This window comes from Oncorhynchus kisutch, linkage group LG28, assembly GCF_002021735.2.
Source record: "Oncorhynchus kisutch isolate 150728-3 linkage group LG28, Okis_V2, whole genome shotgun sequence".
Lineage (NCBI taxonomy): Eukaryota > Metazoa > Chordata > Actinopteri > Salmoniformes > Salmonidae > Oncorhynchus > Oncorhynchus kisutch.
Window position 1 is genome coordinate 47,037,033 of NC_034201.2, and position 20,471 is coordinate 47,057,503.

Here is a 20,471-nt window from a genome sequence, read left to right on the forward strand (position 1 = left end):
TGGAGACTAGTTAGCTACCAACAACCCTGCAGCTAACTCTGCTGCTGCACTGACTTTCTGGCTGTTCTAGCCTCTCCACCTCATTCACTACTCAACCTGATCGCTTTTTGCCTCTCTTTCAGAAGAAATTCTGAATATTCATATTTGCTGCGTTATGTTGAGGTGTTTTACTGAGTGATGACATTGACATCTAACCGGTGCTCTAGGGGTGGGGTCAAGGGACGGGAGCGGTCCACTGGGTTGTGAAATCTCAGCCAATCACAGCAGACACTGAGTCACACCAGGGGCTTCTTGCAGTTCCTGCTACTGCCAAGCACAGTATATTGGATTGTTTATTTTAGTCATTAAAAAGGTGCATAGCGCAAGTGACGAATCCTGAATAAAAATGTGTGGATTTTTCTGTGTCAGAAGAGATCGGACAAATCTATTTATTGCAATGCTACAGAGGATTGTCAGAAGCCTGTTAATACACCTCAACAAAAACAGAACAAACTGTAACTACTTTGAAGAATCAAATATATTTTGATTTGTTTAACACTTTTGGTTACTACATGATTCCATATGTGTTATTTCATAGTGTTGATGTCGTCACTATTATTCTACAATATAGAAAATAGTTTAAAAAAACTAAAAAGCCTGGAATGAGTAGGTGTCCCGCGCCTTGAACATCTTGGAGAACATAAATCCACGATTAGAAGTCGAGATACCACCTCGCCAGATGTGAGACAGTTTATAAAACAAAATCTATCTATTAATTAATTGCGTTGCGTCGGTGTCGATGAACTTGTTCGATTCCGACGCAACGCAATTAATTAATAGATAGATTTAGAGGTGACTGAAAACAAATGACTCAAAAAGAGAAGCCATGTGGCTGTAGAAACTAAATGTTGTATCTCCACACGGTTTAAACGAAGAAGTAGACTTCACCTCCTTCCCATAAGCCACATTTAGACTGTTAAACAAGAACACTGTCCATATCAGACCTTATCGTTTATGAGTTGGCCCCACATATTTATGAATGGCTTTGCCTGATGTCCTTTGTGGTGGGCCATCTCATGTGTTATGATACATCTGTGTGCGCTATGCTATCCCTGATGCAGTGAAAATGATTAAAAACACCGAATAATGAAGCTTTATGCGACAACTAGAGTGCGAACGCATTACACCAGCGGGTTTTACGCACCAGCCAAGCCTCTGGGAGAGCCAAATGGTTCTCTTTTGTTCAATAAAGCATCCACATTATTACAGCTATAGAGTCGGGGTTTGGTTCATATATACACATTTAAATTAATGACACAGTATACGCAGCAATGTGAAGAATATAACTTATGAATACGTCATGAGCTTTAGTACGATTGTTTATTTTGGGTTCTAATGGGAATAAGACACGTATTTTTACTCCATTGTTTGTAAAGGTAATTTTTTTTGTAAATGTAGTAATGCAATGTATAGATTCAAAAGATGGTTAAAACTATAATGCAGATATCATGGACTGTCAGTCCTGGCATCTAGAGCACTTTAGAATTTGAGAGGGATTACATTTCCCTAGACCCATCCCTCAGCTGTGGACCACAATAAGTGGAGGAACGGACAATGTTTTTTCTCAAAGATCAATTAAAGTTAGAATCTACATTTGGTGAAACAGCGCCAGCGCCTCTGATATTGTTTCAGTGATGAAACGGAAGAGAGGAGCGACCACCAGTGCGAATATTTGATGCAATTGTGTCAGATGGAAGAAAGGTGTTCTTCCTTTGAAGTAACGTCTTCTTTGTTGAAATATCCCAAACGGACGTGCCAGTTTCACCAAATGCGGATTGTAGCTTTAATGATAGGACAGTAAAGGTTTTGCTAAGCAACAATTTCGGTCTATCGTTGAAATAAGGGACAGTAGCCTACCTTAAGTCATCGAAGTTTGCCGATGGATGTCAACCAGACAGAAATCACCAGTAGATGTTCAAAATAGAAGCCAAGTACAGCACATACTTCAGAATGTATAGCATGTTTCTCTACCCAGATGTAGACTGGTGTCTGACAACCTGTTTTATAGACCAAATCACAGAGTTTCTAAACCCAGAGGCGCAGCATCGCAAGATTTCCAGGAATGGTTGTGAAACAGACTAAACAGAAGAGTGCCTGCACATGCGCAGTTCGGCGCAAGATGACCATTAGACCCGATGACTTGCTTCTACGCATGAGTTTTGCTTGCCAACGTCGCCATGACATCGTCAACAAGTGTAATCGGGGATTTGAATTGGAGAATCATTTTTAGCTCATCTTCATACTGTACTGTCTTTGACCAAATCTCTCTTTCTTGTAATACATGTGACCAACCCACCCCGACACTCTTCTTGGAAATCACATGACTAAATGTATGCATCTGGCTGCAGTCCGAATTCAAAGGATGCATTCCAAACACGTAAAAAAACACCCTCTCCCCTCAAATTAAGGGGACACATCAAATCTATTTGTCACATACACGTGAATTCAAAGGATGCATTCCAAACATGTAAAAAACACCCTCTCCCCTCAAATTAAGTGGACACATCAAATCTATTTGTCACATACACGTGTTTAGCATATGCTATTGCGGGTGTAGAGAAATGGGTTGTTTTTACACGGTCAAATCAAATTTTATTTGTCACATACACATGGTTAGCAGATGTTAATGCGAGCGTAGCGAAATGCTTGTGCTTCTAGTTCCGACAATGCAGTAATAACCAACAAGTAATCTAGCTAACAATTCCAAAACTACTACCTTATAGACACAAGTGTAAGGGAATAAAGAATATGTACATAAAGATATATGAATGAGTGATGGTACAGAGCGGCATAGGCAAGATACAGTAGATGGTATTGAGTGCAGTATATACATATGAGATGAGTATGTAAAAAAAGTGGCATAGTTAAAGTGGCTAGTGATACATGTATTACATAAAGATGCAGTAGATGATATAGAGTACAGTATATACATATGAGATGAATAATGTATGGTATGGTATGTAAACATTATATTAAGTGGCATAGTTAAAGTGGCTAGTGATACATGTAGTACATAAAGATGCAGTAGATGATATAGAGTACAGTATATACGTAGACATATGAGATGAATAATGTAGGGTATGTAAACATTATATTAAGTAGCATTGTTTAAAGTGCCTAGTGATATATTTTACATCATTTCCCATCAATTCCCATTATTAAAGTGGCTGGAGTTGAGTCAGTGTGTTGGCAGCAGCCACACAATGTTAGTGGTGGCTGTTTAACAGTCTGATGGCCTTGAGATAGAAGCTGTTTTTCAGTCTCTCGGTCCCAGCTTTGATGCACCTGTACTGACCTCGCCTTCTGGATGATAGCGGGGTGAACAGGCAGTGGCTCGGGTGGTTGTTGTCCTTAATGATCTTTATGGCCTTCCTGTGACATCGGGTGGTGTAGGGGTCCTGGAGGGCAGGTAGTTTGCCCCCGGTGATGCGTTGTGCAGACCTCACTACCCTCTGGAGCTCCTTACGGTTGTGGGCGGAGCAGTTGCCGTACCAGGCGGTGATACAGCCCGACAGGATGCTCGATGCTCTGTGCATCTGTAGAAGTTTGTAAGTGCTTTTGGTGACAAGCTGAATTGTTTCAGCCTCCTGAGGTTGAAGAGGCGCTGTTGCGCCTTCTTCACGATGCTGTCTGTGTTGGTGGACCAATTCAGTTTGTCAGTGATGTATACGCCGAGGAACTTAAAACTTACTACCCTCTCCACTACTGTTCCATCGATGTGGATAGGGGGGTGTTCCCTCTGCTGTTTCCTGAAGTCCACGATCATCTCCTTAGTTTTGTTGACGTTGAGTGTGAGGTTATTTTCCTGACACCACACTCTGAGGGCCCTCACCTCCTCCCTGTAGGCCGTCTAGTCGTTGTTGGTAATCAAGCCTACCACTGTTGTGTCGTCCGCAAACTTGATGATTGAGTTGGAGGCGTGCGTGGCCACGCAGTCGTGGGTGAACAGGGAGTACAGGAGAGAGCTCAGAACGCACCCTTGTGGGGCTCCAGTGTTGAGGATCAGCGGGGTGGAAATGTTGTTGCCTACCCTCACCACCTGGGGGCGGCCCGTCAGGAAGTCCAGTACCCAGTTGCACAGGGCGTGGTCGAGACCCAGGGTCTCGAGCTTGATGACAAGCTTGGAGGGCACTATGGTGTTAGATGCCGAGCTGTAGTCGATGAACAGCATTCTCACATAGGTATTCCTCTTGTCCAGATGGGTTAGGGCAGTGTGCAGTGTGGTTGAGATTGCATCGTCTGTGGACCTATTTGGGCGGTAAGCAAATTGGAGTGGGTCTAGGGTGTCAGGTAGGGTGGAGGTGATATGGTCCTTGACTAGTCTCTCAAAGCACTTCATGATGACGGAAGTGAGTGCTACGGGGCGGTAGTCGTTTAGCTCAGTTACCTTAGCTTTCTTGGGAACAGGAACAATGGTGGCCCTCTTGAAGCATGTGGGAACAACAGACTGGGATAGGGATTGATTGAATATGTCCGTAAACACACCAGCCAACTGGTCTGCGCATGCTCTGAGGGCGCGTCTGGGGATGCCGTCTGGGCCTGCAGCCTTGCGAGGGTTGACACGTTTAAATGTTTTCCTCACTTCGGCTGCAGTGAAGGAGAGTCCGCATGTTTTAGTTGCAGGCCGTGTCAGTGGCACTGTATTGTCCTCAAAGCGGGCAAAAAAGTTATTTAATCTGCCTGGGAGCAAGACATCCTGGTCTGTGACGGGGCTGGTTTTCTTTTTGTAATCCATGATTGACTGTAGACCCTGCCACAGACCTCTTGTGTCTGAGCCGTTGAATTGAGATTCTACTTTGTCTCTATACTGACGCTTAGCTTGTTTGATTGCCTTGCGGAGGGAATAGTTACACTGTTTGTATTCGGTCATGTTTCCGGTCACCTTGCCCTGATTAAAAGCAGTGGTTCGGGCTTTCAGTTTCACAAGAATGCTGCCATCAATCCACGGTTTCTTGTTTGGGAATGTTTTAATCGTTGCTATGGGAACGACATCTTCAAAGCACGTTCTAATGAACTCGCTCACCGAATCAGCGTATTCGTCAATGTTGTTGTCTGACGCAATACGAAACATATCCCAGTCCACGTGATGGAAGCAGTCTTGGAGTGTGGAATCAGATTGGTCAGACCAGCGTTGAACAGACCTCAGCGCGTGAGCTTCTTGTTTTAGTTTCTGTCTGTAGGCAGGGATCAACAAAATGGAGTCGTGGTCAGCTTTTCTGAAAGGAGAGCGGGGCAGGGCCTTATATGCGTCGCGGAACTTAGAATAGCAATGATCGAGGGTTTCACCAGCCCTGGTTGCACAATCGATATGCTGATGGAATTTAGGGAGTCTTGTTTTTAGATTAGCCTTGTTAAAATCCCCAGCTACAATGAATGCGGCCTCGGGATATGTGGTTTCCGGTTTACACAGAGTCAAATTAAGTTCTTTCAGAGCCATCGATGTGTCATTCAAGAGCTGAGGGTTTGGGGCTGAGGGGAAACACATAAAAGACACACCCTCCTCCACTTACCCTCACCTTATGTCCTTGGGGGAATCCCTGTAGCCATCTTTGCTGTCGGTCCAAACAATTAGTCAAACAAGGGAAGTTGGCAAATTTAGCCCCTCAACCCTCGTTTGTGATCGAGTTTGCGAGCGTACAATTCTGTTCACTCCGTGGCCTGAAATGCCCCATAATTAAATTTGTGATGATTATACATCCCCTAAGAAAAGTCTGCCAAAGCGGAAAACCAACATCAATATGGAGAGGTCAACATAAGTAAAAATGAATGTAAATAAGTTAGAAATTGTGCTACTAATGCACATGACAGCACAAGGGCATATCGTAAAAGTAATGTTTTTGTTTGGTTAGCTTTTGGAAACGTTCGCTAGAGGATACAACTTGACCTGGCATCACTGTTATACATTGTAGTTTTCGATTTACCTGATATCCTCCGATGTCTAGCATTCTATGTCTGCAGAAGTGTTTTCTTCAGCCAAGATATGAAATGAAATCAAAATTCACTGTGTCGCATATAAATCACAGACAACAGCTACCGGTGGTTCCATGATGACTGAAAACACAACCGTGGGACGAACACAAGGGCGGGGTCCATTTAAAATGTATTCCTTCTTCCCTCGCCCATTGCCCTGCAAGTGTCAACTCATCATATGTCATGATATGTCATCAGGGCGGCAGGTAGCCTAGCGGTAAGACCATTGGGCCAGTAACCGAACAGTTTCTGGTTTGATTACCCGAGCCGACAAGGTGAAAATCAGTCGATGTGCCCTTGAGCAAGGCACTTAACCCCCATTTGCTCCATGGGCGCTGTACTACTATGGCTGACCGTGTAAAAACAACCCATTTCTCTACACCCGCAATAGCAAATGCTAAACACGTGTATGTGACAAATAGATTTGATGTGTCCACTTAATTTGAGGGGAGAGGGTGTTTTTTTACGTGTTTGGAATGCATCCTTTGAATTCGGAATGCAGCCAGATGCATACATTCAGTCATGTGATTTCCAAGAAGAGTGTCGGGGTGGGTTGGTCACATGTCTTACAAGAAAGAGAGATTTGGTCAAAGACAGTACACTATGAAGCTAAAAATGATTCTCCAATTCAAATCCCCGGTTAGCAAAACTCAGGCGTAGAAGCAAGTCATCGGGTCTTCTGGTCATCTTGCGCCGAATTGCGCATGTACAGGCATTCAAATCAACGGCAGTCTTTCGATATAAACGTGTTTTTGACGAAAATTAAAACGTGTCAGTTTATCACTTTCACGAGGTTGGCGAAATAACATGTTCAACTACTTAAGAAACTAGCTCGAATCTAGGTTTTGCCTTTTGGTTTCGAGAAAATTAACAACTGAGGTAGATATTTTCACTTCTCTCATTGACTTCTCAAGCTCCAAACCCCGGCATGTTCTGTTTAGTCTGTTTCACAACCGTTCCTGGAAATCGAGCTATGCTGCGCCTCTGGGTTTAGAAACTCTGTGATTTGGTCTATAAAGCAGGGTGTCAGACGCCAGGCTACATCTGGGTAGAGAAACATCCCATACATTCTGTATTTGGCGTCTACTCTGAACATCTACTTGTGATTTCTGTCTGGTTGACAGCCATCGGCAAGCTTCGTTGACTTAAGGTAGGCTACTAACCCTTAAATTGTTGCTTAGCAAAATCTTTATATAGCCACATGGCTTCTCTTTGGAGTAAATTGTTGTGAGTCACCTCTACGTGGTGGATGAACTTGTTCGATCCCGACGCAAAGCCAGTCCTCCCTGTAATACAAGAACGCTGTTCATTTCAGACTTTGCATTTTGAGTTAGTTAGAGTTGGCCTAACACATGTACAGTATGCATGGCTTTGACTGACGTCCTTTGTGGTGGGCTATGTGAGGTGCCCGCTCCGCTCCGCAAAACCTATAATTCTATATTTGTATACAGGTAGACCAGAAAAGCCACATCCCAGAAGGGCAGATGAGCAGCAACGCTGACTAGAAGCACCCGCTGCTGTTACTTTACAAATGTTTTGAATTAAAATAAACGTGTATCTACACACTGAAGAAGGCTGTAAAGCCGGAAAATCTGTACACTATCCCTGATGCAGTAAAAATAATTAAACATAAAATGATGTAGTAAGCTTTATTCGGTAATTTACTGACGCCTAAGTAGCTTGATGTACTGAATAATTATTGGGACTTCTAAAGCACTTGAACTCTATCATGTGGTATTTACACCTTCACCGACATGGAAAGAAATTCAGAGGAAGACAGCATGACTACTACTTTACACACCCAGCACCATTTCACTTGAACAGACAGATGAGAAAATAGATTTTCACAAACCAACATTTTCTATTTCATTGACACTAACTAGGCAAGTCAATTATGAACAAATTATTTACACATTTTTATTCAGGGTTTCTAGATTAGAAACTGAGGCTGGTGGCAGTTATATTGTATTAAGTTATTAAAGTAACATGAAAAAGTTAGCCTTGTTTGACCATCCTGTTAAGTTATGCTGATGGGTCAGAGTTGAGATGTGTTTTTGATCACTAATGCCTCAATAGCTTCTACTGAGCCCAAGAACACACATTTGTCAAAAACACATTGTGAAGCAGGCACACATTTATTTCAGGAAACGGTACAATATTACTGTAGCATTCACTGTCTGTTTTGGGGTATTTTCATATCTAATCTCCAAGCAAGTCAGACCTACAAGATCAACAAGAGAATGGGTGGAGGAATACAATTATTTAAATAACGAGTGGATAAGGCAGAGAGAGACCGCGATCAAGCCAGAACTGATAAACAGAAAGCGGAGAAGGAAAAGAGGACTGAAGAGGATGACGGGCAGCTCCTTGCTAAGAACGTGAGAATGGAAACAGAACTAAAGATGGAAGAAAAACGTAGGCAGCGACTGGAGAAGAAAATACTGAAATGAATGGACCCCAATAGACAGCGAGAGAAAGATGAAAGGATGAGTGAAGCGGAAAAAAGCAAATGTAAAAAGGAGATCAGAAAAATGTATGCAAATATTAAGAGACAGGCATAAAACGTTTAATTTATACACAAAACGAATTATTGGACAAAGCACAAAATCATTGTAAACTTGTAATATCCACAATTGCACTGCCTGTTTTATTTTCCCCAAATGATGTGCTTAAAGGGATAGTTCACACAAATGACTTAGTGGTTTAATAACCCTGTTAGTAATCTTTGGTTATGTTTACCTGGCTGCTGTCGCCAAATGCTTTTTCAAACAGTTTATTCAGGATTTATTTCCAATCAGTATTTCCATTCAACTCTCTTATAGTCTGGCATTCAATGCAAGGCATGTTTTCTATAAACATGTATCCATACCCAGTATGTTAGCCAGTGGCGTCATTAGGTCTGTGCTTCCGGGGCTTCAGCCCTGAATGTTAGTGGTCCAGCCTCAACCATTTTGATGGTATTTTTTACATTCCAGTCTGGTATGAGTTTCCATAACCACACATCAGTTGTGCTATGCAAATTTTAATGACTAAAATAAACAATCACAATATCTGCTAGGTAGTAGCAAGAAGCCCCTGATGTGACTGTCTGCTGTGATTGGTAGAGATTTAACAACAGTGGACCGCTCCCATCCCTTGTCCCCACCCCTACATCACCGGTTAGTTAATCCCATCACTCAGTAAAATGTCTCAACATAGCACAGAAAATGTGGCTGTTCAGAATTTCTTCTGAAAGAGAGTCAAAAAGCGATCAGGTTGAGTAGTGAATGAGGTGGAGAGGGTAGAACAGCCAGAAGGTCAGTGCAGCAGCAGAGTTAGTTGCAGGGTTGTTGGTAGCTAACTAGTCTCCATCAGCATAAGGGTAGGCTAATGCTAATAAGCTAGTGTTAAGTTTCAGTATCCTAAAGGTATTGGCTGTGAGTCTGTTATTTAACAGTATATTTAGTGAATGGGCAAACTAAGGATGTTGATATTAGGGAAAGTGTTTATTTTCGGCGAGTGTATTTAATGTGTTTAATTTCTGTAGACAGTGACACAGCGCCCCCTATGGGATGAACCTGAACTTGAACATATTTAATACTTTTTAAAATGAGCATTGTTGTAGTAGAACTGACAAAATGAATCGGGTCTTCACATATATAATTCAAGTATAGAAACAGGTAAACATGCTTGGCTCATGTCTGTTACTTCCATATAGGCTATGTAACTATTTTTTAAAGAACTGCCCATTATTAAATTGGTGAAATTTCAAATGACATTTTTATCTATTTATTAATTTAGCTACTTTGTCTAAGGTGTGTCATGAGTTTGGCCTGGGGGTAGGTTTAAGACAGTCATAAATACCTCTTTCCCCCTTTTTCCTCTCTCTACCCTACTAATGTGACATTAGAAAACCCCTTGGTTAACATAGAGATTCTGGGAACATCAGAAGGTGGGGAGAAATTAACTATATTCTGGTAATCCGACCAATTGAACATATGCGGTGGTACTTAATGAATATGATGTCAGTTTGGTTGTCATCTGAGACATTCTCATCAATGACAGGATGACATAAACTCTACAGTGGAAAGTCTGCACATTGTAGTTATCGGGTTCACATGGAATTGTTGTTCAATTTAAATGTTTGAATATAAAATTATTGGTGAAGAGATTAAATGTAATTTTAGCTTCCAAATGAGAGTTTTGGGTTTTCATAAGGTTAGGGCTCTGCTCAATCAGTGGCCTGCCCCTGTGAAGAGACATGGGTTATAAAACTTTTCAAACACACCCTTCTCGCTCCACTATATAAAGCCTTGATGAAAATGTAACCTCCTGTTCCAAGTACGTGAGGTCTGCAGCCTCTGCGTTAAAAGGGCAAATAACTATCTGTTCCGAGGATGGTGCAATTGGTGCATTACTTAAGTCAACTGTTAAATCTCATTGCAAATGTTTGCACAACATACTGTTTCGGTGATATTTTACACAGAAAATTGCCTGGGCAATGAGCAAAAAAACAACGATTTTATGTTTGACGGCCAAATGATCTGTTGAAAGGTTCTAATACCGGGGCTACTGAAGTAACCCCAGTTCTGATATGTTTTCAGAACACTGAGTCATGTCTGACTCGGAGACTATCGAGTTAGCCGTTCTGGGCCGACCCTTCCAGCTGGGGATGCTGTATGACTGTCGTAGAGATGTCCTCATCCCAGGTACAGGAAACTATTCCTCTTTGGTTTGGAGGTAATCAATATGCATCATCTTAAATTCATTGACAGTGTTTCCACCATTGAGTTGGAATGAGGGCACACTGTTCCAGCACAGGGAACACCATTGAGGGCTTTCACCATTTTAAAGTAGTTTCTATGGATTTTAGGAAGAATCAGCAGGAGTGGTCAGCCAATGAATTGCACTTCTGAACAGACATTCCATAACTGCAGATGTCAGTAAATCACCAACCTTGGCTTTATACTTGTTCAGACTATACACATTCCACACAGTAACTGGTGGTATACACCTTCACAGTTAATTTACTAACTGATAATACATTCATAGAAGTTGAAGACATTGGGGCCATAATTGTGAACAGAAGCAGCCATTTAAATTGAAACAGTTTCTCCAGCTCAAAATGCATCTCAGCTAATTAAAATAGTTGATTTACTTGCACGTGACAGAATGCTAAATTGTAGCTGGTCCCATCAGATAGCATGGCATAAGTTAGCGCTATGCTAACATCACCAGGTGGCAGGGATTTATATTCTGTCCGATCCATCTTGAGGACCCAGATTGAATTATGTAATCCTTCCTTAACCCAAAGGAAGTATCTCCCAGTTGACTACTTCAAAATGGTGAAAGTCCTGAATGGAGCTGTCCATAAAACAGGCACTTAAGTCCTCTATGATACTGTCACAGAATCAGCCATTGCAGAGAGAGATGAGCTTTCTGATACATCTCTATGGTTACCACAGAGTAAGAAAAGCTAGAGGACGCACTTGGGACAAAAGACTGATTGTTTGCAGGTTGTTTTTGAAGTGTTCCTATAGTAGTAATGCTGTCAATGGCAAAGATGGCACTTTTTTAATGATTTTATGTGGCACCATTTGTCCCTGTAGGGGAACATTCTAGATAGAACTCTTTCTGATTCCAAATAGCACCTTTTATTTGGAGCAAAGGTTCTATTGGACCTGAAAGAAGCTCCAGATAGAACCCCTTTCCAGACTGGTTCACATGGTGATACAGAGCATTCTTTACTTCTGAGGGTAGGAGGTGTAGGTTTTCTAACTACAGGTTGACACCTAGAATATTTACTTTGAGTTCAATATTTACCTTTAATTAGTTATTTGAATGAAACTATGTTTACATATAGAAATATTTACACATGTACACGATGGAGTATCATTTTCACAATAAATGTTCTTTGATCATTCTCTTTAAACTGCAGGTATCACTCTCTGGGATTCTGAGATGCTTCAGAAACACATCAACGTCTGTCCACAACCGAACACCGACTTCAAAATCATTGCTTCAGACTCAAGTGAAGCCAAGTCAGAAGCTTTAAATGTGTCTGCATCTCTTGAGGCCAGTTTTCTTGGTGGCTTAGTCAGTGTGAAGGGTTCTGCTGAATTCCTCCATGACAAAAAGACCTCAAAGCGTCAGTCTAGGGTTTCTCTGCAGTACCGTACCACCACTCGCTTTGAGCAGTTGACCATGGACCACCTGGGGGCAGGAAATGTGAAACACTGTAATGTCTTCCAAGAGGGCTCTTCAACCCATGTGGTGACTGCCCTGCACTACGGAGCCCAGGCCTTCTTCGTTTTTGACCAAGAGGTTTCCTCAGGAGAAAACCACCAGGACATTCAGGGAAACCTGCAGGCTACAATAAAAAAGATCCCTCTCATATCAATAGAAGGGCAGGGAAATTTGGAGATGAGTGAAAAAGAGAAGAGAGAGGCCAATAAATTCAACTGCACCTTCCATGGTGATTTTGCACTAGAAAACAACCCTGTCACATTTGAAGATGCCATCAAGGTGTATGCTGGCCTGCCACGTCTGCTAGGGGAGAACGGAGAACATGCTGTGCCCATGACTGTCTGGCTCTATCCTCTCAAGAACCTGGACTCTGCAGCTGCCCAGCTAGTCAGGCAGATCAGTGTTAGCCAGGTGCGTCGCGCACAGCGACTCTTAGACGGACTGGACAATACTGATGTACAATGCCAGGACATGATGAAGGAAGACATGGCTATCAAGTTCCCTGAACTCAAAGCCAAGCTCAACAAGTTCAGGGACTTGTGCTCAGAGTACAAGCTGGTGTTCCAGAAAGGTCTCTCTAAGGTTCTTCCCAAAATAAGAGGAGGAGGAATGGAGGAGGAAGAGCTGATCAAAATGCTCAACAGCAAAGAACGTTCTCCATTCCAGAATGACCTCATGATCACGTACCTGGACGACAGAGAGAGAGAGATGAATGTTGTCAGCTCTTACCTTGACATAATGAAAGAGGTACAAGTTGTGTACTCAAGCAGTGAATTGGATGGATTAGTGCTTGATAAAGCTAATGATTATGTAGTGTGTTTTGCATTATCCTTTTTGAAGGAGAAAGAAGAGTATCTGGTAGTCCTGGAGAACTACTTGCTGGAAGAATCTAAGAGTGATTTTTCACTGACACCTTACAACCCCAACGCAGCCGGGAAGACTGCGGCAGAAAAGTGGTTTCGCTCGGGGGAGGTAACGACCCTAACCAGGCAAACCATAAATCTGTTCCTAGACTTCAAAGAGTCTAACAAAGACAGAGAAAATCTTGCATTCTGTATTGCATCAATTCCAAACAAATTCCTCGCCGCATCCTCCATCCATGTCTATGAAAGAGGGACACTTTTGAATCCACAGTTTGAGCTGCCATCAAAGCCAGGTGTTCCCACCATCAAGAGTCTGGAGCATGACTGTGTACACTTGCAAGTCAACCCTCCCAACCTTGGTGTTACCTCTGTGGAATCGTACCAGGTTTTGTACCAGGCTGAGCAGGCTGACTCTGAGTGGACCGAGGTCAAATCTGATGCTACTACACAGGTCACCATCAGTCGTTTGGACCCTTACAAAAAGTACCGCTTTAGCTGCAAGGCAGTGTGTAGACCTGGTGTGAGCCTCTCCAGTGACTGGACAGAATATGTCAGGACCCGCCCATGTAGCCCCCCTGGACCACCCGCAGAGAAGAGGATAGAATCGGGAAGTATCAGAGTGAACTGGGACATTCCTACCAAGGCGGGAGATGATGTTGAAGTCATTGGTTATGTGGTAGAATACAGAAAGAGTGTAAAGGCTATAGACAATCAGATGTGGCACACCATCAAAACCACCACTAGAGAGAGTACACTGGAAGGACTAGAGGCTGACACTGCATACAGCATCAGAGTCTCTGCTAACTGTGGCAAAGCAGGGAATAGTCTACCTAGTCCTGAGACTGTGCTGACTACCCTTAGGGTCTCTGATGCCCATCCGAAGACAAGCAAATCAACAGGAGCAAAAAGTCAGGAATTCCTCACAAAATCCCAGAAGGTGGAAAAGGGCAAACCCTCAATCCACTGGCTGAATCTGGAACCGAAGTTTGGTGTAAGTGACAGCTTTGACCAGTACACATTTGGGAGGAAAGTTGAGCAAGGGAATAACAAGGTGATATTGCTTCTGGGGGCCACAGGTGCAGGAAAAACAACTCTGGTCAATGCCATGATAAACTACATCCTCGGGGTAAAGTGGGAAGATTGTTACCGCTTTAAGCTCATCCATGAGGTGACCAACAGGTCCCAGGCTGAGAGCCAGACTGTGGTTGTGACATCATACGAGCTCTACAACCAGCCAGGCTTTCAGATTCCGTATTCTCTGACTGTCATTGACACACCAGGGTTCGGAGACACCAGAGGAATGGCTCATGATAAATTGCTCATCCAGATGTTGAAGGATTTCTTGTGTAACCCTTTAGGGATTGATCACATTGATGCAGTCTGCTTTGTAGTGCAGGCACCACTTGTTCGTCTCAGTCCTTCCCAGAGATACATCTTTGATTCCATCCTGTCCATCTTTGGAAAGGATGTTGCTGAAAACATCCTGATGCTTGTGACATTTGTTGATGGGAAGCACATACCGGTGCTAGAGGCCATCAATGCTGCAAATCTGCCCTGTAAGAAAGACAAGAAGGGGCTACCAACCCATTTCAAGTTCAACAGTTCATTTCTGTTCTTAAAGGAGGCGGAGAGCAGCTCTGAAGAGGATGATTCTGATGATGATCATAAGGCCCAGTGTCCAGAGCAATGGAGGTCAACTTTCAAGGAGATGAAGAAATTTTTCCAAGCACTGGAAAGCATTGAGAGTAAAGATGTGACCCTGACAATGAAAGTTCTGGAAGAACGTGAGCTTCTGGAGAAGACCATGACACGCCTGACCCCTCAGATCACAGCAGGTCTGTCAAAGCTAAGTGAGATCAAAAGCTTCAAACAGTGTCTGGAGAACGAGGATGAGAACATGAAACAGAACAAACATTTTGAGACTGAGATAAATGTGCTGCAGGTGAAGAGAAGCAAATTATCCCAGGACTTTGCGACAAACTGCAAGATATGCAATTTCACATGTCACACCTGCTGCTTCCTCCCAAATGAGGATGACATCAAAAGTTGTGCTGTGATGGATGATGATGGCAACTGTACCATATGTCCAGGAAAATGCACTTCCACTGACCACGACAGGGAAAAAGTCTTGTTGACATATGAAACAAAGACTGAGAAAAAGACTGTTCAAGGCATGAAAGACAACTTCATGAAGGCGTGGGACAAGTCTATGGAAACCAAGGAGATGCTGGATAAGCTTGAGGATGAGTTTCAGGGGATCCAGGACGCGCTGAAGAATTTGATCAAGAAGTCTTCTGACTGTCTGAAGAGACTTAATGATGTTGCCCTGAAGCCAAGCTCTCTCTCCACTGTGGAGTATATTGAGATAATCATTCGCACAGAGGAGGAGGAACGCAAACCAGGCTTCGAGGATCGGATCGTAGAGTTGAAGAAAATGAAGGGAGAATTTACGATTCTGGATAAGATTAAAAAAGGAGAAGATGTACTCCCAAATGAGCGAAAATTCCTGAAGGAAAAATAGGATGGATGGCAGGGGGGTTCCAACATAAGTCAGTCATGGAATGTTGTCCTGCTAACATTATCTGGAAATAAAAAATGTTGTCTCCATTTGAACATTAAGCTTCCCAATGTTGGGAACGTTTGTGTTTACTGATTAGAGCCAACTGAGATGTGTGGTTCATTGGCTTTGCATTAAAACTCTTAGCCTTGTGTAAAGCCTTATGTTAATTTGTTCACCCCAAGGTAACTGAACAAAAATTAGGTCCTAGATTAAATCAGAACTCTATAGAAAATCATTGTCTTTGTTAGGGCAATGTGAGAGGTGTAACTGCATCAACTCTCTAAGTGGCTGTTCTTGTGGTCATTGTCACAAAGCCACACCCATCCTACCGGTGCTAGAAGTTCAGAAGGAGAAAGTGTAGACTATATAGAAATAATGACACATTGAACATCATTAAATAAAAGAATAAGGATTGATATCATCCTAATGGAGGTGTACTGTGTATTACAACACACATTCCTATGTTCAACCTTGTCAACCGGTTACTAATGAGATCAGTATAACGACGGGAAATGCTTGTTGATTTTACAGCTACAACACAGTAACACCTCTGACATCGCCTAAGGGTCTTTCTATAAACTAGAGTACCAGTGAGGATTTCCTGCGGTGGACAACTCACAGATACAGCTGTTGATGATAAGTAATTGATATAAGAAACATTCAATAAAATTCACAAGTTCATTTAACCAACTCTGTTTAACCCTTTTTCATGGTTTGTGTCTTGACAAATTTGGCCAAAATCGTGACATAAAACACTACATTTCTTACCTTGCATTCATGGCCGTGTTTGTTGTTCTATCATATATTAAGCATTTATCAGTTAAATGAGACATTGAACTTGATCCCGGTAAGACTCCTGGATGTTGCTCGGACAGTTCTTTGTATGGTGATTTTGGAAATGCACTATAACTAGGCTTACTTAACATTTAGTGTTTCCTTATGTTACGGTGTGAATATAGTTTTCATGGGCACACACATCCAAACTGTATTGGATTACAAAATCAAATGTGTCTAACTGATATAGTCTTAACTTGATACTTAAAACCAAAATCGATGGTCTTTAACCCGATGAAGTCCATTGTGCCGTGGTCCATATTAGATCTAACATCCCTAGCAGATGATTGGGTTTGATCATCTGTCTGCTTGATTTACAGCAGGGTCACGTTAGATTGGACAGAGAACGAGTCAAGGTAATGAGTTAAAGTTGTATTGGACAGAGAACGAGTCAAGGTAATGAGTTAAAGTTGTATTGGACAGAGAACGAGTCAAGGTAATGAGTTAAAGTTGTATTGGACAGAGAACGAGTCAAGGTAATGAGTTAAAGTTGTATTGGACAGAGAACGAGTCAAGGTAATGAGTTAAAGTTGTATTGGACAGAGAACGAGTCAAGGTAATGAGTTAAAGTTGTATTGGACAGAGAACGAGTCAAGGTAATGAGTTAAAGTTGTATTGGACAGAGAACGAGTCAAGGTAATGAGTTAAAGTTGTATTGGACAGAGAACGAGTCAAGGTAATGAGTTAAAGTTGTATTGGACAGAGAACGAGTCAAGGTAATGAGTTAAAGTTGTATTGGACAGAGAACGAGTCAAGGTAATGAGTTAAAGTTGTATTGGACAGAGAACGAGTCAAGGTAATGAGTTAAAGCTGTATTGGACAGAGTCGACTGTGTGAAATTGTGTAGCATAGACTATAGCGTATAGAAGCATGGCCTTAACTACATATGAGGACACAACAGAGGTCTGTGGATTTTTTGGGCCAATTCATATTTTTTATTGCATGACAAGTAAAGAAAATAGTAAAGGGTTGTTCCTCGTTCATTTTATTAAAATTTTATTTTTGTTTTTTGTTGAAATATTAAATAATTATATGATTATTGTGTTTTTATAATTATTGATTCTAGTTCAACCTGTGAAAACAGGGCCGGATTAAGAAATCATAGCCCTCGGGGCTTTGTTTAAAAAAATAATGCACACTGACTCACATAATGATGGAGATGATGCCATAGGCTACCCCCGGTGATGGCCATTGTGCTTGCTGTGGCAATAGTCCATCTCAAGATAAGCGACTTTGAAAAACAGTGCTGCTGTTAGCTAGAAATTGGGAGTTGAGATTTAAAAAAATATTGTTTCTACTTACAGGTTTTCAGCAGTAGACATTTGCTTTCCAAACTACATTTTTCCCAGGATTGTATTTTGAAATCTGCAAAAGGCAAACAGACAGTTGCAACCAGCCATATAAATATACTGAACAAAAATATAAACGCAGCATGCAACAATTTCAGACTTTATTGAGTTACAGTTCATAGAAGGGAATCAGTCAACTGGAATAAATAAAATAGCCTCTAATCTATCAATTTCACATGACTTGGAATACAGATATGCACCTTTGCAACGCGACACATCTCCTTCCCGTAGAGTGGATCAGGCTGTTGACTGTGGCCTGTGGAATGTGGATTGTGGTTCCACTCCTTTTCAAAGGCTGTGCAAAGTTGCTGGATTTTTGAAGGTAAGACACAGATGCAGACCATGTTGAATTAACTATGGCTTAATAATCCAACAGGGGCAGGCAATAGACAGGTCAAGGCAGGCAGGTGTCAGTAAACCAGAGGTGGGGCAATGGTACAGGTCGGCAAGCAGGCTGAGGGTCAGGGACAGGCAGAGTGGTCAGGCAGTCGGGGTCAGAGTCAGGACATGCAAGGGACAAAACCAGGAGGGCGAGAAAAGGAGAGACTGGGAAAAGCCGGACAAAAAACGCTGGTTGACTCGACAAACAAGACGACCTGGCAACAGACAAACAGAGAACACAGGTATAAATACACAGGGGATAATGGGGAAGATGGGCAACACCTGGAGGGGGATGGAGACAGTCACAAAGACATGTGAACACTGGAACTGGAACACGTCGATCCCGAGCATCCCAAACATGCTCAATGGCTGATGCAGGCTATGGAAGAACTGGAACATCTGCATCTTCCAGGAATTGTGTCCAGATCCTTGACAAAACATCCCCAATATGACAGCCTACCCCAATGAGGATATGTGTTTACTTTAAACTTCCTGTGCCAACCGGATGTGCCTTAAAATGGGGTCATAGGGGCTGTTTCGAGGGGTTAAAAAGGTCACATCTTTCCAAAACTTCCTATATGTGATTAGGCCCTCATGAATGTAAATCAGTCATTTCTCCCATCAGATTTCCAAGACAAACTCTCTTACACACACAGCAAGAACGGAGTGACAGTGTGGGGCTTAAAGACACACAGAGCCTGTAATAGTTACCTTCAATCGAACTATCAAAGAACCGTCAGACCTAGAGGTTTCAGCAAACACACATACAAAGTACAAGTCTCCACCAGGGTTGTCCCTTCAGTCCTCTTATACTGCTACATAGGAAAGGTTCAATGGGTTGGTTCCTGCAGGTTATCGCCTGGGCTCCGTTTCACAAGAAACTGAGAAATGTCTCCTATCTTAACTTCCAGAACATATCCTGGGCGTTCTGCCAATTGGTCTGAGGAGGTCACAGTCACCTGCATTGACCAAGTTTAGAGTGAGAGAAGACGCACACTATTTACAATTCAAGGGTATCTCTTCAGACTATAACATTTTCCCTTTACAGGTTCAACATGGAGCCCAAAAGGGTTCTTCAACTGGTTTTCCTATGGGGACCACTCTTCTAGGTTCTAGGTAGAGCCCAACACATATTATTATAACTACTGTACAATATGAAAATAAGACACAACCATTTGAAGTGTAGTATGCATGTTACTGGTAACTAACGGAGTTGGTTCTCATCGTATTGCACACATTTCTACAATCCATTCCAAACATTTCAAGCAAGGTATGGTCTTGGAATTTTGTTGGACTAAATCTTATGAAGCTTTTAACTGTCTTTTGTTAACTAAATAACCTGTTTGTCATTAGCAGGAGAGAACCCAACCTCTTCCTCTAAAAGCTGGAAGAGTTGTTCTGCAACATTAGAGTCAGACGTGGATCAGACCAAACCAGAGAAGCCATATGACTGCTCCCAGTGTGAAAAACAATTTCCCCCTACAGTCAAACCTAAAAAGACATTTTAGAATGCATATAGAAAATAAACCTCATGCCTGTGCTCAGTGTGAGAAGAGTTTCTCCCAAGCAACATTCCTGAAAGTACATGTGAGAATTCACACAGGCGAAAAATGCTACCATTGTTCTGACTGTGGTAAACACTTAACCACACCTGCAAGCTTGGAAATTCACCAAAGAATACATACAGGAGAGAAACCCTATTGTTGCACCCAATGTGGAACGCGCTTCTCTCAATCTGGAAACCTGAAATAACATGAAAGGATATATACAGGAGAGAAGCCCTATAACTGCCCTGACTGTGGGAAAAGTTTCTCACATGTAAGTCATATGAAGCAACACCAGCGAGTGCACACTGGAGACAAACCTTACCACTGCTCCGACTGCGGGAAGAGTTTCAATCATGCCAACCAAATGAAAACCCATCAGTTAACTCACAGTGAACAGAAACCCCATGTTTGCTCTGTGTGTGGAAGAGCCTTTAAAAGAGCAGATGGTTTAATAGAACACTGACTTATACACAGCTCAGTGAAGCGTCACTGTTGTTCCCAATGTAGCAAGGCCTTCTTTATAGCTAAATGTTTAGCAAGGCATCAGAGACTGAGTCACTTTGGAGAGAAACCTTACGGATGCCCTCAGTGTGGGAAGAGATGAGCCATTTCATCGGATATAAAAAAACACATACGGGTTCACACTGGAGAGAAGCCTTACCACTGCGCCAAGTGTGGGAGGGGTTTTGCAGTCAAGCACCCT

At 42.3% G+C, this 20,471-nt stretch overlaps 1 protein-coding gene across 2 annotated transcripts; it reads left to right on the plus strand.

The window, feature by feature from the left end:
* Positions 1-6,554: 6,554 nt before the first annotated feature.
* LOC109873315 (uncharacterized) lies at positions 6,555-16,343 on the plus strand. Of its 2 annotated transcripts, XM_020464968.2 has the most exons (3): positions 6,555-7,159; positions 10,593-10,697; positions 11,927-16,343. In XM_020464968.2, exons 2-3 carry the CDS (start codon positions 10,604-10,606, stop codon positions 15,616-15,618), a joined length of 3,786 nt encoding a protein of 1,261 aa, XP_020320557.2. In that variant the 5' UTR covers positions 6,555-7,159; positions 10,593-10,603; the 3' UTR covers positions 15,619-16,343. The 2 variants fall into 2 exon arrangements, 1 of the variants encoding a protein (XP_020320557.2); XR_004206059.1 differs by lacking the exons at positions 10,593-10,697; positions 11,927-16,343 and adding an exon at positions 7,461-7,859.
* Positions 16,344-20,471: the final 4,128 nt, after the last annotated feature.

Coding starts and splice junctions, on each gene's coding strand:
- LOC109873315 (XM_020464968.2), top strand. CDS start 10,604: ATGTCTGACTCGGAGACTATCGAGTTAGCCGTTCTGGGCCGACCCTTC. Junction 10,698..11,926: donor TAGAGATGTCCTCATCCCAG/GTACAGGAAACT, acceptor TTTAAACTGCAG/GTATCACTCTCTGGGATTCT.